This window comes from Colletes latitarsis, chromosome 1, assembly GCF_051014445.1.
Source record: "Colletes latitarsis isolate SP2378_abdomen chromosome 1, iyColLati1, whole genome shotgun sequence".
NCBI classification, from domain to species: Eukaryota; Metazoa; Arthropoda; class Insecta; order Hymenoptera; family Colletidae; genus Colletes; species Colletes latitarsis.
In genome coordinates, this window is record NC_135134.1 from 44,570,148 (window position 1) to 44,586,288 (window position 16,141).

General features: G+C 32.0%; 1 protein-coding gene across 2 annotated transcripts; it reads left to right on the forward strand.

Annotated features, from left to right (window-relative positions):
- Positions 1 to 174: 174 nt before the first annotated feature.
- Positions 175 to 13,210, forward strand: Cpr (Cytochrome P450 reductase). 2 transcript variants are annotated; one of them, XM_076767868.1, is made up of 11 exons: positions 175 to 440; positions 5,917 to 6,125; positions 6,687 to 6,879; positions 8,562 to 8,711; positions 9,779 to 9,903; positions 10,269 to 10,457; positions 10,548 to 10,786; positions 11,170 to 11,501; positions 11,743 to 12,004; positions 12,220 to 12,448; positions 12,823 to 13,210. In XM_076767868.1, the coding sequence occupies exons 2-11, from the start codon at positions 5,950 to 5,952 to the stop codon at positions 12,965 to 12,967; spliced, it is 2,040 nt and encodes a 679-aa protein (XP_076623983.1). In that variant the 5' UTR covers positions 175 to 440; positions 5,917 to 5,949; the 3' UTR covers positions 12,968 to 13,210. The 2 variants fall into 2 exon arrangements, with proteins under 2 accessions (XP_076623983.1, XP_076623974.1); XM_076767859.1 differs by lacking the exon at positions 175 to 440 and adding an exon at positions 4,168 to 4,352.
- The last annotated feature ends 2,931 nt before the right edge of the window (positions 13,211 to 16,141 follow it).

The window sequence follows — 16,141 nt, forward strand, 5'->3', positions numbered from 1 at the left end:
GCGTTTCAGAATCAGTTTAAATATGGCGCTCTAGGAACGAACTTCCGTCGACGTATTACGAACTTACCAATCCAACAATCTCTCTCCGTCCTTTATAGTCTTCCGTCCTCCTTGAACTTGGGATTCAGCTATGGCATTCGCATAACCGGAAAACAACTTCTGTTCCGTGTCCACGGACAGTCGAGGATTGCAGAGGGACGAAATCGTTCGTGTTCGACCCTAACGCCTCTATTATGTGCGCGAATTTTTCGATAACTTTGTGTCATCCGTGTATTTAGTATCCTCTCGACTCTAGTGCAGTGCTTCTAACCAAAACTAACAAATAATACGGAAAGTGCAATCACGTGCGGCTGTCCACAATTATTGACGAAACCATTTTCTACGAATAGAATATAACGACACTTCGTTGCTAAAATCAGGCGTGGAAAACGTTCCTTCAGGTAAATGCAAACGCTCATTTCATCAACAGGTGGCTGTGTGGACACATACCTCCGCATGCGTGTGGTGTGTGTGTGCGCGCGCGCGCGTTTTGTGTGCGCGTGTGTATGCGTATGTATCACCGTCCGCAGAGAAACACTTTAGCACAAAATAAAAGAACGTTGCAAACAAGTATGATTGTTTATTAAATCTTTCGAATGTTTCATTAATTACGAATAATTTACAAAATGAAAATTAGTCGATTACAGAAAATGTTATTACAACGCTAGCGTGTTTAATTTCGTTGATTTAGATGTTTTTCTTTCTAAAATCATTCGCATTCGGATTCCAGCGACTTACGTAACAATCAAAGTTCGATTAGTCAATCGGTATTAAGGATGACAGAATAACAAAATTTTATAGATCCACACAAAAAATGTCGCTACGACAATGATGAATTCACAACTAAACTAAATACACAACGGATGCTGTGTTTGTTCATTTCAACGCGAAAAATTTTCGCTGCGACTGCGAATTTGTAACGTTTTTTCCTCCCCAAATTTTATTTGCTTTCCAAGGTGTTTCTTTCATTATTATTCTCAAGTTGCGATGTTGGTATTGCTTCTTTGTGTTTTCATCAGCATTCGCTGCAAATTTCGTCATCGCTGTTGTTGCAAACATTTCGCTACCTCTGTCTTGATACGAATATTTCGCGTTAGCCTGTGGGATCTTTAAGGATCTCGTTGCATAAGTAAGTTTGATACGAAACTTCATTAGTCGATGACACGAGTGATATCGATAGTCTCTCGTAAATGGTTCTTTTTGTTCATGTACTGGAGAATCTATTATGTTGTAAATATTACAAAAATAATTCGTGCGATATGATAAAGAAATAAATTTATTCGATACCGAAGGAATGCAAGAATAATACAGAAATAAAATAACGAAACAAAATCCATAGAAGAAAGTGTTATATGAGAAAATATAGAATAAATAATATTTATTTTCTATGCGTTTTTATTTATAAGTTTATGTAACAATCCATTTTATTAAAGCAAGAGGGATGTAAAGATAGTTTGCTAGAACAATTATTGTGAAAGATTGTCACACATTGTGTGCTGTTCCGTACAATCTTACTATTAAAATTTTTTGTACATTATCTTTGTAATAAGAAATGCGGTAATCTTTTCGCTGGATTTCAAAATCAGATTCGACTTTAGTATTTTACTAAAAAAAATATAAATGTTATAACAGAACAGTTTATAACGTCGTAACTCTCATAATAGTGCCTAAATAATAATGTTAGGTGTAGGAAAAATTATTGCAAAGTATATAGGCTTGGTTTGGATTTACGACGATCGTAAAAGTGTTAATCATTTTTTACGTTGATGAATTACTAGCACGCATGTATTGCATAACAAATGTAACGTGTTAGATGTATTATGATCGTGATACACGTATATCGTTATGCAGATACCGACGTCAAGAGCTGTTACGATGCAACTTGAATTGTACCTACTATTATGTACAGTCATTTAAAAAATCTATCGCACGTGTTCGACTGTTTTCATGCAGAATTATGTGAGATTTTTCCCAGAGAGGATTAACGGAGTAAATAAATATATTATATTTCACAGACACACCGCACGCGACATGTCGTAAACATCAATGAATCGATGCCGTGCTCTTTGTTTTTTTTTTTTTTTTTTTAAACCCCGCAACTTCAGAATCTTTCTTTTACTTTGATATCTCGCTCGCGACCCCCTTCCCCCCACTGTCACACGCGATTCGAATCAGGCTAGACATTCTTTAAAACGAGACTTTATCTTCGTAAGATAAAGAATAAATGAGTTTTATTAAATGGTATCAACTAACGTTAGACATTGGAAAACAATTTCCTTTATCTTAAAATCTTAAAATCTGAAAAATATTGAGAACAATAGTAATATCTAATAACAATATCTGTTTACTGCAATAATATAAAAGTAGTTCTACAACTGCATCGATACGTAATCGGCATTTTTTGCGGTCTTTTATTTATTATAACAAACTCGAAAATATTAGATGTTTATGGTTGGTCATTTTTATAAAAAAATGCCTTTAAAGATAAATATGTATGTCGAAATTGTCGAATTAAATTTGTGCTTTTGCAAATTATAGATTTCTATATAGAGTAAAAAAAGTTTATGCGACAATGTTTCACGATTAATGATTTAATCAGAAAATTAAGGTTTTTGTTTTAATACGCGCGCTGAATTATACATAACAATGCGGAAAGGATCTCACAAGTGGTTTGGTAGTCGAAGGTCAAGTTCGCTACTGAACAGTGTAGGAGGACTCCGGTTCTAATCTCCGTGGGGGAGATTACTTTTATACTTTTGATTATATTATTAAAATACCATGTCTATAAAATTATTTTCTTTAATTTTATTTTAATCGTCAACCTGTACCTTAAATGTCATATCAGTCGAATGTACACCTCTAACATTAGAAAACTGTCGGACAAAAATAACATTATTAAGTTACATTCGACGATACAAAATTAATTATCTTCACCCGTTTTTGTTCCGATGATACGATGTGTCTAGTACACGTCAAATACTTACTACTATTTCCTCAAAACAAAAAGAAGTTTCTCACAGTGTAAATATGTGTTTCTAAATTGATATTCACAGTAAGATGTGCACATACAAAACACAGACATTTGTAGCGTATAATTGGTAAAGTACCACTTTGATTTCAGTGACAGCAATCATGGAATCACGTGTAAGGAAGTTACATTGGCGCAGGAGTGATATGTTAAAAATATTGTATACAGGGTGTTTGGTTACCCTTGGGAAAAATTTTAATGGGAGATTCTAGAGGCCAAAATAAGGCGAAAATAAAGGATACTTATTTGTTGATTGAGGCTTCATTAAAAACTTATAGAAACATTTCCGGCCACACAGTATATTTTCGGTAAAGAATTTTTTTCTTGAAAGTACGTAGAATTTCGGGGGTATGTGTATTCACCAAAAATGATTGTAATTAAACCCCGCAACCAAAAATAATTTTTTCATGAATGATTTAAAATTTTTTAATTTAATTTTTTGATAACTTTTTAACGAAGCCTCAATCAACAAATTGATATTCTTGATTTTCGTCTTATTTTGGCCTCTAGAATTTCCCATTAAAATTTTTCCCAGGTGTGGCCAAACACCCTGTATACCTAGAATAACAAATCCCTAAAAGCATTTATCAATGTGGACTTTAATTTTTGAAAAATTCTAGATTAATGTTTCAAACTTGAATTTCTCGAAAACTGATGCCCATTTTGGAAAACGCTCTTAGGGTTCTGTCACACTAGATATATGTACATATACTACAGCTTCCATATACTTTTATTTAAAAAATGATTGCAACATCTTGATATTTCCTTCAATCGAAAGTTTGGCAAACAACGTGTTAAATATCGTATATTATATTGAAAAATAAATTCAAGTAGTGATGAAGTTTTAGTCTAAAACTTTTGTTCCGTTCTAGGTAACGTTCTTATTACGTCTATGTCTGTATTTGTGTCGCGAAAATCAAGATACACATAACTAAGTAGCAAAACACAATGGCAAAGCAATTATGTTTTAACCTGTCGTTATTGTGCAAGTGTATTTTAAACGTATTCCGCATATCGTGAGTGAATACTGTTGTACCGCGAGGCCGCGAGCACAAATTCGTTGGCCGATGACTTGCTTTTCTTCCTCATCGTGACGTCTGTCGCACGAACGCTCTGCCACACGTTGCCGACTCGTCGCTAGTGTAACATTTTCCCCATTGTCTGCAGTAACTTTCCAAATTTACTCGACGTGAATTTATTTGAAAAAAATCTCTCAAATTTGACTACACGAACAACCCTTACCGATCCTGCGCACTCACCTCATCCGTACAGAATGGATTTCCCGGTAAGAATTGGAATTATCTACGACCAACATTTCCATTAAACCGAAAATTTTGCTTTTTCATTCGAAAGAATTGTTCGACTTCAGTTTTGAGGCGATCTATATTTTGATTCCAAGTTTTTAGCCACATTTTCGTAGACAGAAATGTAAAGTGGTGGAATTATTGGAATTAACTATTAATTCAGACATAACCTAGACTTACCTGTTAGTTTGTTCGAAACAATAATTAAACTTCGTTTTTCGTGCGATCAAAAATTTTCATTCCATTTCTTTACCATCGAGTCATTCAAAAAATAGTCTTTGTTAGAATTAATTCTACTAACCCAGACCTAACCTGTGAATTTCCATAGCAACGAATCATATCGATTTGACGTTAAGCTTAATCGATGTACTTAAAAGGCAATATGAATTCAAATAAGATATTGTCTTCTTGTTTATTTTACATGTGATTAGTACTAAATTTGGTTTAAATAAATATATCCAGTCTTAATCTATCGTACCAATTACTGGACTACGTTTGTGCAACTTCGGTGCATTAGATATGGTAGTTCATGCCTATTTCCGTTGAAAAGGCCACAACTTCCTTACCAACAAAGTTCCAATGGTATTAAAAAATAAGTCAAATTTTACCATATAATAAAATAAAAAAAAAATTATAATTTTTGTTTTTCCAAACTGAATCAATATTTACAATTTGTATTTTGTCCCTCGAAACGAATAAATATTTACAAATTTGATTTTTTTAACACATTGACTGTCATATGATCATATTATAGTGACCGTCACTTTGAACTTACGTGTTATAATATTGTTTACAATGGAAAATTCTCAATACTTGTAAAAATTATAAAAAATAGCAGATATGATGAGTTAACGATAATAGAAGAAATCTTCCATAAAATCACAATAAATACTCGTAACTATATACAATTATGGAAAATTGTTATGTAATTTCCATACATGTACGTCACCGATGTTACAATTGTTTCCGTTAATATCAGTGTCTGATGACTTTCAATGACTCCTATTATCACGTATGACAGTAGCGGCCAAGGCTTTTATCACGATAAGAGTCATGTTGCCTAACAGAAATGTTTGACAAACTTCATTGAAATTTCCTATATATGTATATACACGTAGGATTCATTAAAATAATCTAAAAAATTAATTCTGAAATTGAGATGTTGTAGAAAATAAATTTGTTAATAAAGTTTTATTAACCTTTAGTAAGATCAGATATATAAGTAATGATACCAATTTTAGGTTATGTGTTTCACAATTGTCTAAAATCATTATGTTCTGTTCATCATTATGTTTTGATCTCGCAGAAAACGGTTCTTCGACGGTTTTTCCCTGATTAGTCAACGTGTTAATACATATATTTTTTTACAAGCTGAATCGATTGATCAATTAAAAAGAATAAACAAACATGACTCAATAAAATGTAATTACACCAAATTATCAAAGTTCGAAGACATTATTTTAATATGAATGACTCACGTATATGTCACGCTAATTTTAATACCCACTTTTCATGACATTACTTGTCTTTTTTTTGTTGTTGCAGACAGCAACCGCATCACAGCCGAAAGCAATAAGAATGGCGGGTTCTCCGATGCTAGAAAACAATGATAGAACCGAAGTTCTGGATGAACCACTTTTTAACACACTCGATATCATACTTCTCAGCGCTCTTCTATTAGCTGCATTATGGTGGTTAATGCGTCGTAACAAACAAGAAGAATACACGTCCGTCGCAAAATCCTATTCTATCCAGTAAATATTACGTTTCTATAACTATTTTCAATATTATGAATTTGGTATATTAAGTTCTTCAATTTTAAATAGCTCTTTTCAACAACAAATAATTCTTTTTTCAATTATTTCATGTTAACAGATATGAAATATGACTGAAAAGCATTTAATTACATCAAATTGTTGAAGTTCTACTTTATCAATTTACGATTTACAGTTGTCTGTATTTCAAAAATTCAAAAATTTGAACTAAAAAATTTCATTTTCAAGTTAATATGTTAAAAGAATTAAATTTGAATGAGGTGTAAAAAATAAGTAAGTATTAAGGCAAATTTTAAGTTGTGTAGTTCAAAATTATTTAAAATGAAAGTTTTAGTTTTGCTGTTGACGCGTTAAAAGAGCTATCGAAAACTGAAAAAATTTCGATCCTCGATCCCTATTAATTTCCAAAAAAATGGTTCGCGAAGCTTCTTAGCCAACCAGTATATTATTATTATAGTATTATTCAGCTCGATTCGATCAAATCGATTTTTATTGAGATAGAATGCAGAATAAATCAATTTGGTAATTTTTTTGTAAAAGGCCAACGTTGTTTCCTACGGTAACGCCAACGGAAAATTCGTTCATAAAAAAGCTGAAAACTTCAGGAAGAAGTCTCGTGGTATTTTATGGCAGCCAAACCGGAACTGCCGAAGAATTCGCTGGTCGTCTAGCCAAGGAGGGCATCAGATACAAAATGAAAGGCATGGTGGCTGATCCCGAAGAATGTGACATGGTATTAATTCACTTTCATAAAAAATAATCTTCTTTTCCTCAATGTTTGATTAGACACAAATATTCAAATTCCTTTCCATTATTAATTATTTTTTATACAATTAGAACAAGTTCAGAATGGAAGGGAAAATTATTACAGTACACATCTTTCTGGACTATACCGACATTAGTCGACGTTAGTATCCACAGCTACTATCGTCCTACCGAAAGAAGGCACAGCGTGTTTACATCCCCACTTTTGCTGCAGTCCACTGATTGGCTGTCACTGATTTCGTCACCATTTTCGACCAATACCTGTGAGTCAGCGGACTGCAACAGGAGTGGAGATGTAATTACGCTGTACCTTCTTCTCGTGGAAGGACGATACGTACAGTGCCGATTATGGACGGCATTCGGTATTGCAAGGGTTAAATCGCAATTCTAATAATTAAAGCTTTTATCATAATAAATTTATATAATATACACATACATACACACGATGATCATCGTTACTCGTTCCCTAAATGCTGACTGTAGACTGCAATGATAGTAAAAGGGTTTTAGTCGTTTACTCTTTCAAATACTACGATGGTTTCCAAGAATATAGAATAGACTACTATTTTAAATAACAATACTTTATTGTATAAAATATATTACATTTTTTGGTACAAAAATAAGCTTTATTAGTTAAACAGGAAAAACGTAAGCGTGTTTCGTTGCTTTGTAAGTGGGAAGAACTCGACGGTCGGTAAGCTAAATAGCGACGACGTTACAGATTTGAATCGTGATTTTTTTTTTTTTTTTGTTTATTTGTTTTTCGTTATTTTTATTCTAGATTATAGATCTACAGAAATAATGCAAAGCCAAAACTTATATCAGAATACCACCAAAATAATATAAACTTGTAAAAGGTATTACGCCGTATGCACGTTTCCTATGTAAATCGCCAATTCATTTCTCACAAATAATCTTATATTCTAATTAGAGATAAGCAAATTTTAGTCGCGAATAACGAATAAATATTTTAATTTCGTTTGTAAACTAATTTTTTTAGTTTAAAAAAACTCATTAGTGAATTCTAATTCACGAACGGAATATAAACGAAAGTTAATATACGAATGAATTTAAAATTTTTATTCGCTACTCGTGAATAAATTATACTTATCTCTTATTTTAATATTATTAATTTTATAAAAATTATCAATAAATCGCGATACAACTATATCGACCGTAGACAATGCTGGTTTCCACTGTTCGTTCCTATTTTGTTAAGAATAAATTGATATTAAGAGGGGTAATAGGACAATATTATTTTAAATTAATTTTATCGTACTAGCTCCTGCTTGCAGCGAATTTTTTGTTACATATTTTTGTTATTTAAATTCATACTTGCCAAAACAGAATGTACAGGGATATTTTTGAAATTTTGCAAAACAATTAAATTTGATTTAATTGCTGTTTTCGAAATTATTCCTGACACTAAAACGGTTAATCGGAACTGATCTTTATTCTATTTATCCTTTGTTTCACCATTATAATCTGAAATAGAGTCCCAAGATCGAATAAAAGTAAACAAATAAAAGAGAGTAAATTTTACTTTACGGAAGAAATCTTATCTTAAAACAGAGAAAACGTCACGTTAATGTTATGCTTTTTTACAAATAATATATCGTTATTTATAATGATTGCAATTTGTTATAACAGGAGGAGTTATTAAATCTTAAAACAATTCCAAATAGTTTGGCAGTATTCTGTTTAGCTACGTACGGAGAAGGTGATCCTACCGATAATGCCATGGAATTTGTTGACTGGCTGAAAAATGGCGATGGTGATCTGTCTGGACTTAATTATGCTGTACGTATTAATTCTATTTTCTTTTTAGAAATATTTTTAATAGTCTTTATTTTGAAAAATCACCTACAACAGAAATATTTACATTGGAATGTTTCGAAACCTATAGCTGGTTTTAGAATTTTTCATAAAGATTATATTTTAATATTGTCAATCCATTTTCTATCGTCTGAGAATCGTCTGGCCAAGATTTCTGATCATAATATTGTGTCAGAACTTTATCAAAATGGATCGGTGAGTCACTGGTTAAGTCATAGTTCAAATGAAAGAATACTTCTACTCGTAGCAATATGGCGTCCATTGATTTCCCCTTGCTTAAATATTTAGTAATTTTCATTCGATTAAATTTCTAAGCAATTCTGAATACCATAAATATTTGTTTAAAACGTAATAATAACTTATAATTATGTTCTATTCGATGGATTAATACGATTAGCGTTTAGCATCGTGTTATGTGAGAAACGAGGGTTACGTAAGAAACTTTTATCGATCAGACACCACGTGTGCATGGTCGTAGTCACTAACATTTTCCATTAGTGTACTATTTATCCCGAAAAATAATCGACAAAAATACCGAGATTAAGATAGTAATTTGAATAAATATTAATTAACTTTAGTGAATAAATAATAGATTTTTGGGAATTGTAATTATGGGCTTAAAAAAGTGTGACAAACTTGTACGCGTGTTTATTAAATCTAAGACTCACACCGCCTCTATGCGGCGATTTTCAGCACTGATTTTGGCGCCAAAATTCGAGGTACATTTACAACTATTTTCTAATTAATATTTGTTAAATTAATTCTTCCTCGCTGTTTTGAGATGTTCTGTAATTTTCTGAGAAATTGATTTTCTTTTTTTTTCAATAATGAAATACATAACTCCAACAAGAGAATATATTATTAATATTATGTATTATTATGCTAATAAAAGATTTTAAAAATGTAAGTCTCGATTGTATTTTGAATTAAAAATGTTATAGCTTACAAAATTTTTTAACTTTTCCGCCACCGTTGTAAACATACAATAGTTTCCAGTCCATTTACTCAATATTTATTTTAATTTGTTGCAGGTGTTTGGACTTGGGAATAAAACGTATGAGCATTACAATGAAGTAGCAATTTATGTCGACCATAGATTAGAACAATTAGGTGCCACTCGTGTTTTTGAACTTGGCTTAGGAGACGACGATGCTAAGTAAGTTACCATAATTTCCAAAATCTTCAATGTAAATCAATTGGAACGTTTTTAAAAATTTTTTTACTTGCATCCAATACAAATTACAATTTTTTCCAAATTATTCTAAATTCTTTTACTGGAAAATTCAATATTATTATAGTAATAAACCAGTTTATGTTTCAATTTTTTCAAGTAATATAATTAGAACTCGTAATTTTTCAGTTTCTAAGACCATAAAAAACTTATAATTTATAATTAATATCTTCAAATGTTTGTAGATCTATTTGAAGAATTTTCTAAGTTCCACACAACTATTATACAATAACTTTTGTAAACTAATGGATTTTCTCTATTTACGAATAAATTAAATTAAATAATTATAGTATAGAAGACGATTTCATTACATGGAAAGACAAATTCTGGCCCATTGTCTGTGACTTTTTCGGGATTGAAGGTACAGGTGAAGATGTTAGTATTCGACAATACAAACTCACAGAGCATGTAGACTTGCCAATAGAACGGATTTACACCGGTGAAATAGCTCGTCTTCATTCTTTTAAAAACCAGAGATCGTAAGTTTAACTCAAATTCTTTTTACGTATTATTAGAAAAACTACTGTACTTTAGAAAATATTCATGCATATTCAATTGGTATTATATAGACCATTCGATGCAAAGAACCCTTACTTGGCTCCAGTGAAAGTAAACCATGAACTTCATGGTCCAATGTCAGAGAAATCCTGCATGCACATAGAATTTGACATAGAAGGATCGAAGATGCGTTACGAAGCTGGTGATCATTTAGCCGTGTATCCTGTGAACAATAAAGAATTAGTTAACAAAATTGGAGAAAAATGTGATGTAGATTTGGATACCGTGTTCACTCTCACAAACACAGATGGTGAGTTTTAAAATTACTTTTGGTATTGAAATAATTATTATAAAAAAGAATAGTTTTAGAAAGTTGAAAAGTCAATGATTAAATTTAGAAAGTAATTGCAAGTTGAAATCTTTCGACACCTTTGGTACAAATAGTATTAAGATTGTAAACTAACAATTTAACTTTCAAACTCAATGCTTCAATTTTCAAATTATTACAGTTTTTGATGTCTCCAAATTAATTTCCACGTCTAATACATGTATTTGAAAGTATACACCAGCAATTTAATTTTCTTTCAAACTGGATACTTTAATTCTGAAAATATTATGATTCTAAATTAATTTCTAAGACTAATAGTTTCAGAACCGACGCATTGAGTTAAGTTTGTATACTTTGTGTTGCAGAGGAATCGACAAAGAAGCATCCATTCCCCTGTCCCTGTTCATACAGAACAGCATTGACATATTACTTGGATATTACCAGCAACCCACGTACTCACATTCTGAAGGAGTTGGCAGAATATTGCAGTGATGTAACAGACAAGGAAAAATTAAAGTTAATGACGTCAACTAGCGCGGAAGGGAAAGCTGCATACCAACAATGGGTGGTTCAAGAGAATAGAAACATAGTACACATTTTAGAAGACATTCCTAGCTTAAAACCAGCCTTGGATCATTTGTGTGAACTCCTGCCGAGATTGCAGTGCCGATATTACTCGATTTCCTCCTCCCCCAAGGTAAGAAACATTTGTTAGGATCGTCATTAGAATATCGAACTTCGTTGAATAATGACACCAGGTTACAAAATTGTTATGTAACTTTAATACTGGTAAATCTAATGTCAAGAGTGACACATAAACGGAAATTAGTTGTACAAATGAATTCAAAATTTACATTTTTTAATCGCAAATAAAAGTTTGAAATTAAAATGTCTTCAATGACTTTTAACATTTCAACATAGTTTTAATTTTTGTTCAGTTGCACCCGACCTCGGTTCACATAACCGCTGTTATGATAGAATACAAAACTCCAACGGGTAGGATAAACAGAGGCGTGACGACTAGCTGGCTGAAAGAGAAACATCCGTCGGATCCGCCATCTTACGTTCCGATTTTTGTACGGAAATCACAATTTCGTTTGCCTACTCGAATGGCCACACCCATCATTATGGTTGGGCCAGGCACTGGTATAGCACCGTTCAGAGCATTTATACAAGAACGTGATCTTGCTAGGAAAGAAGGTAACTTATTAATTTAATAAGGAAATTATTTATGAAATGCAGCAAACGAAAAATAAGGACGAAAATCTATTTATTCATTATTCGAAATAATATTTTTCCAACACCGATCCCGTAAAACAACGATTTCTGTTTATAATTCATTGAAAAGTTATCTATTCAGTGAATGCTGATCAAATAAATTGTCATTCACGAAATGTCGATTTGTTCTGTTTCAGGCAAAGAAGTGGGTGATACAATACTATATTTCGGATGCAGAAAGAGAGACCATGATTATCTTTATAAAGATGAACTCGAGGAGTACGTGAAGAACGGTACTTTGATTTTACACACAGCATTTAGCAGAGAACAACCAGAAAAAGTTTATGTTACACATTTATTGGAGAAAAACAAAGACGAATTGTGGAGGATTATCGGTGAACAAAATGGACACATTTATGTCTGTGGGTCAGTATACAATTATCTAATAATATTCAATTTAGAAATTGAGTGTTAAACTTGCTTCAGTTTTAGTTTATGGCTAGAGCTGGACGTACTAATGATTTTTTAAAAATACAATTGGAGATAGATAGTAAATTTTTTTGGGGGGGAAAAAATTTGAATAATTTGGATAGTAGGAGAATAATGAGAAAAGAAATTAAAATTTGCAAAACTATGCCTACCAGTTTAAATTTTAAGCTTTAAAAATTAATAGAAAATAGCTAATATTATTTTTAGAGACAAATCTTAACATTTTTTATGGGAAAAATTCAGATATAGCCTAGCCCTAGTTTCTTTATTTAATTGTCTGGAATGTTTAAAACAATATTTCGATTTATCAGTGATGCTAAAAATATGGCACGAGACGTGCACAATATCTTACTGAAAGTGGTAATGGAGAAAGGAAAGATGTCGGAACTAGATGCAGGGAGTTACATAAAGAAGATGGACTCACAAAAACGTTATTCGAGCGACGTTTGGAGTTGAATATTATGTAATATAATTTCCATAGTTATTTGTAAAACGAATAATCTATGTAAACTTTTTAACACATCTTCGCGAGGAAGGTGTACTTTTATTAACCTTCGTACGGTCGTACGGATAATTCATGTAAACATTGAAAAGAATATCAAGAGATAATTATAAACGTTAGTAAAATCTTTTAATTTCTAATTGTATTTATTATTCGTATAAGTAGCTAACGAATTGTGTATAAAAATTTAACTTCTATTTCTTCGTTTCGATTATATTAACATTTCTGTAGGAATCTATGCAGTGCAATAACGAGTTTAAACTTTTAAGCGGCCTACTGACACTGATACTTATTGCTATACAAATTTCGATACAAGCAACAGGTTTAAGCTGTTAATAGGCCATGCAGGCAATGACATTATGAATGGATTTAAGCGATTCTGATTTCATCGAAACTTCAGGATTACAACCGAACATACATAACGAAGTATCTGCGTATTCGAACAAAAATATGTGGAATGTCGCGTTCCAAGAACTTCTTGCGAAGTGCGGGGAAAACATTTCGCATATTTTTGTTTGAATATGCAGATATTTTGTTAACCCACAAGTATACGTGTAATCTATAAATGTTGATGAATTCTTCCTAAAAATTTTGTCTTAATTAATTTCAACTAGAAAGTATGTACAGTAGTTCCTGAGTAATATACACTGCTTCTGCGACGTGAAGCACATCGAAAGAGGACTACTGTATATTGCTATGTTGAATACTTCAGACTACTCACCAACTGGGATAGTATACCGAGCGTAGTCGAAACAAATGCCGATACGTTAATACATACATTGTATTCAGGCTGTAATTTTGAAATTCCGAAGAAGTTGAAATGATATATTGTTTTAATAATGGGTTTAAGTCTATAGCTCTTATAATGTTGGAAAATAGAATGACGATTCAACGTCGAAAGAGTTATTCGCTTAGATCCATCACTTGTGTCACTGTCTGCATGATCTGCTGATAGCTTAAACCCATTGTTTGGCTCGAAACTAGTATTGCAACAAGTATCAGCATCAGTAGGCCGCTTTACAGTTTATACGTGTATAACATCTGTATAATAACAACGAACAAGAATTGTAGCATAATTAATAAGGGTGTGCGGGTAATTCGAGTAGGGTTTTCGGAACAGCAGAACTGGACAAACTTTATTCACAAATAACCGAATACAAATGTTAGACCAATTCATAAATTAACTGTTATGTAAGTTTCATTCGTAAAATTCATTTATAAATTAGAATCTATTAACGAATTTTTTCTAATCAATATTCTCAGACCAGCAAAGTTTGGTTACAAATGAATTTAATATTTCTATTCGTTATTTGAGAAGAAAATTTGCTTTCTCAACTCTGTCGAACAGCGTCGGACAATGGCGATTTTGAGATTATCGGGACCATTCGAGCCTAGGTGTCAGAATTGCAGATACCGATCAAATTTTCAGTAGTTTTACATAGTTAATATTTTATTACTTTCAAAGTAATTAACTAAAAATTATTTTTTAAATATGCAACATGGTTTCAGAAATATAGAATATTATTAATTTAAAAAGATTGCTGTAAATTCCAATTTCAAGGTTTTAGGTTCGGATCTCTGTTCCCTTTATTTTTATATTTTTCAGAAAAATTGAAAGTGAAATTTTCTGAAATTTGAACTCATCAGAACCTTGAAACACGAATTTACGGATCGTCCATCTTAGAAGCCATTGCAATCGTTCGAAGAAACTATATATTTATATATAACGATTGTAATGGTGTGAAACATAACAATAAATTGGCAATGTGAACAGATTTTGTAAAAGCTAAATAAATTACTACACACGTGCGCGCGTACACAAATATATATATAAAATTGTCTCTACAAAAATTTATTTATAACAAATCTCATTAAAAGCAGTTAGAAAAATTAATTTCTAATGTACTGACCTAGTAAATTTTTTGTTTGTTTTCACCCTATATTACAGATCCATAGGTGTAGTACAAAGTACAAACTTAAATTAGAGTACCACATAACACTGTAAACTTCTAAAAGGAATTACACACTTATCCTATATAAATTACAGACTAACGTCTAACTAACTAACGATTGATTAAACGTTTCTTCCTTTGATGCAAATAATTTTCAATTTATCTAGAATCTAGAAATTACTACGTGTAGCGCCCTCAGTGGCAAAAAAAATTAGTTTAATTTTGTACTATGTTGGGTCAATTTTAGGTATACATTTGGTTAATGATAAAAGTTACACTGAAATGATTTATACACAGTAATAATGATGTTACAAGAAATGATTTATACACAGTAAACAGATAATTTCGACTAAACACACACATTTCCTGTAAAATATTCACGAAAAATACCGCTTGTTTTGTGTCCACCAAAGTAGTGTAACCACTTAAGACTTAAGCGATAGAATTTCGTCACCAAGTATTACAAAGAAGTATGGAAGGTGGAATAAAAATTAAGAAAAATCCAACTGCTATAAGTTAGCAATGCCGACAAAAGCTTTCCATGTACACATTCTAAATCGAAACCTCAAAGTGGTCACTTCGACATTTTCTTCAGTAAATTTTTTCGAATTGTAAGATATACATATATTGAATTTGAAGTTTGTTTCCACTTTAACAAAAAGGAATAAGTTTATTATCGTATATAAAAATAAATACTCCCGCACAAATATATATATGTATGTCAATAGAACGCGTATAGCGAATGGTGAACTATAGTATCTTTATCAATTTATCCTACTAATGATCCGCTAAAAAACTGAAGAAGCCAAACACGGTATCGAGTACGTGTCATGACGTGATTTCTGACGGGCCAATACTGACCTATGCAGCATTGAAGTTGTATTTTAACACAAATATTTATTGAAGTGTTAGAATGTCCGGCCGATAAGGACGACCAAGGATTCATGCTTCTCAGAAAATATTGCATCCGGGTCGTGGTGTTACACTGCATCGTCAAGCGTGCGAAATGGTGGTTGCAGCACAGACAAGGTATATGAGTAGACCTTACACCTTATGGACTTTCGTGGCCCAATCTGACTGCCATACCGACCTGAAAATTCAGGGGTGATTTTAGCGCCCTCTTCTCATGGATGGTGGTCAGTTGATAAACTATTCACTGAATTAGTATTGATGGGC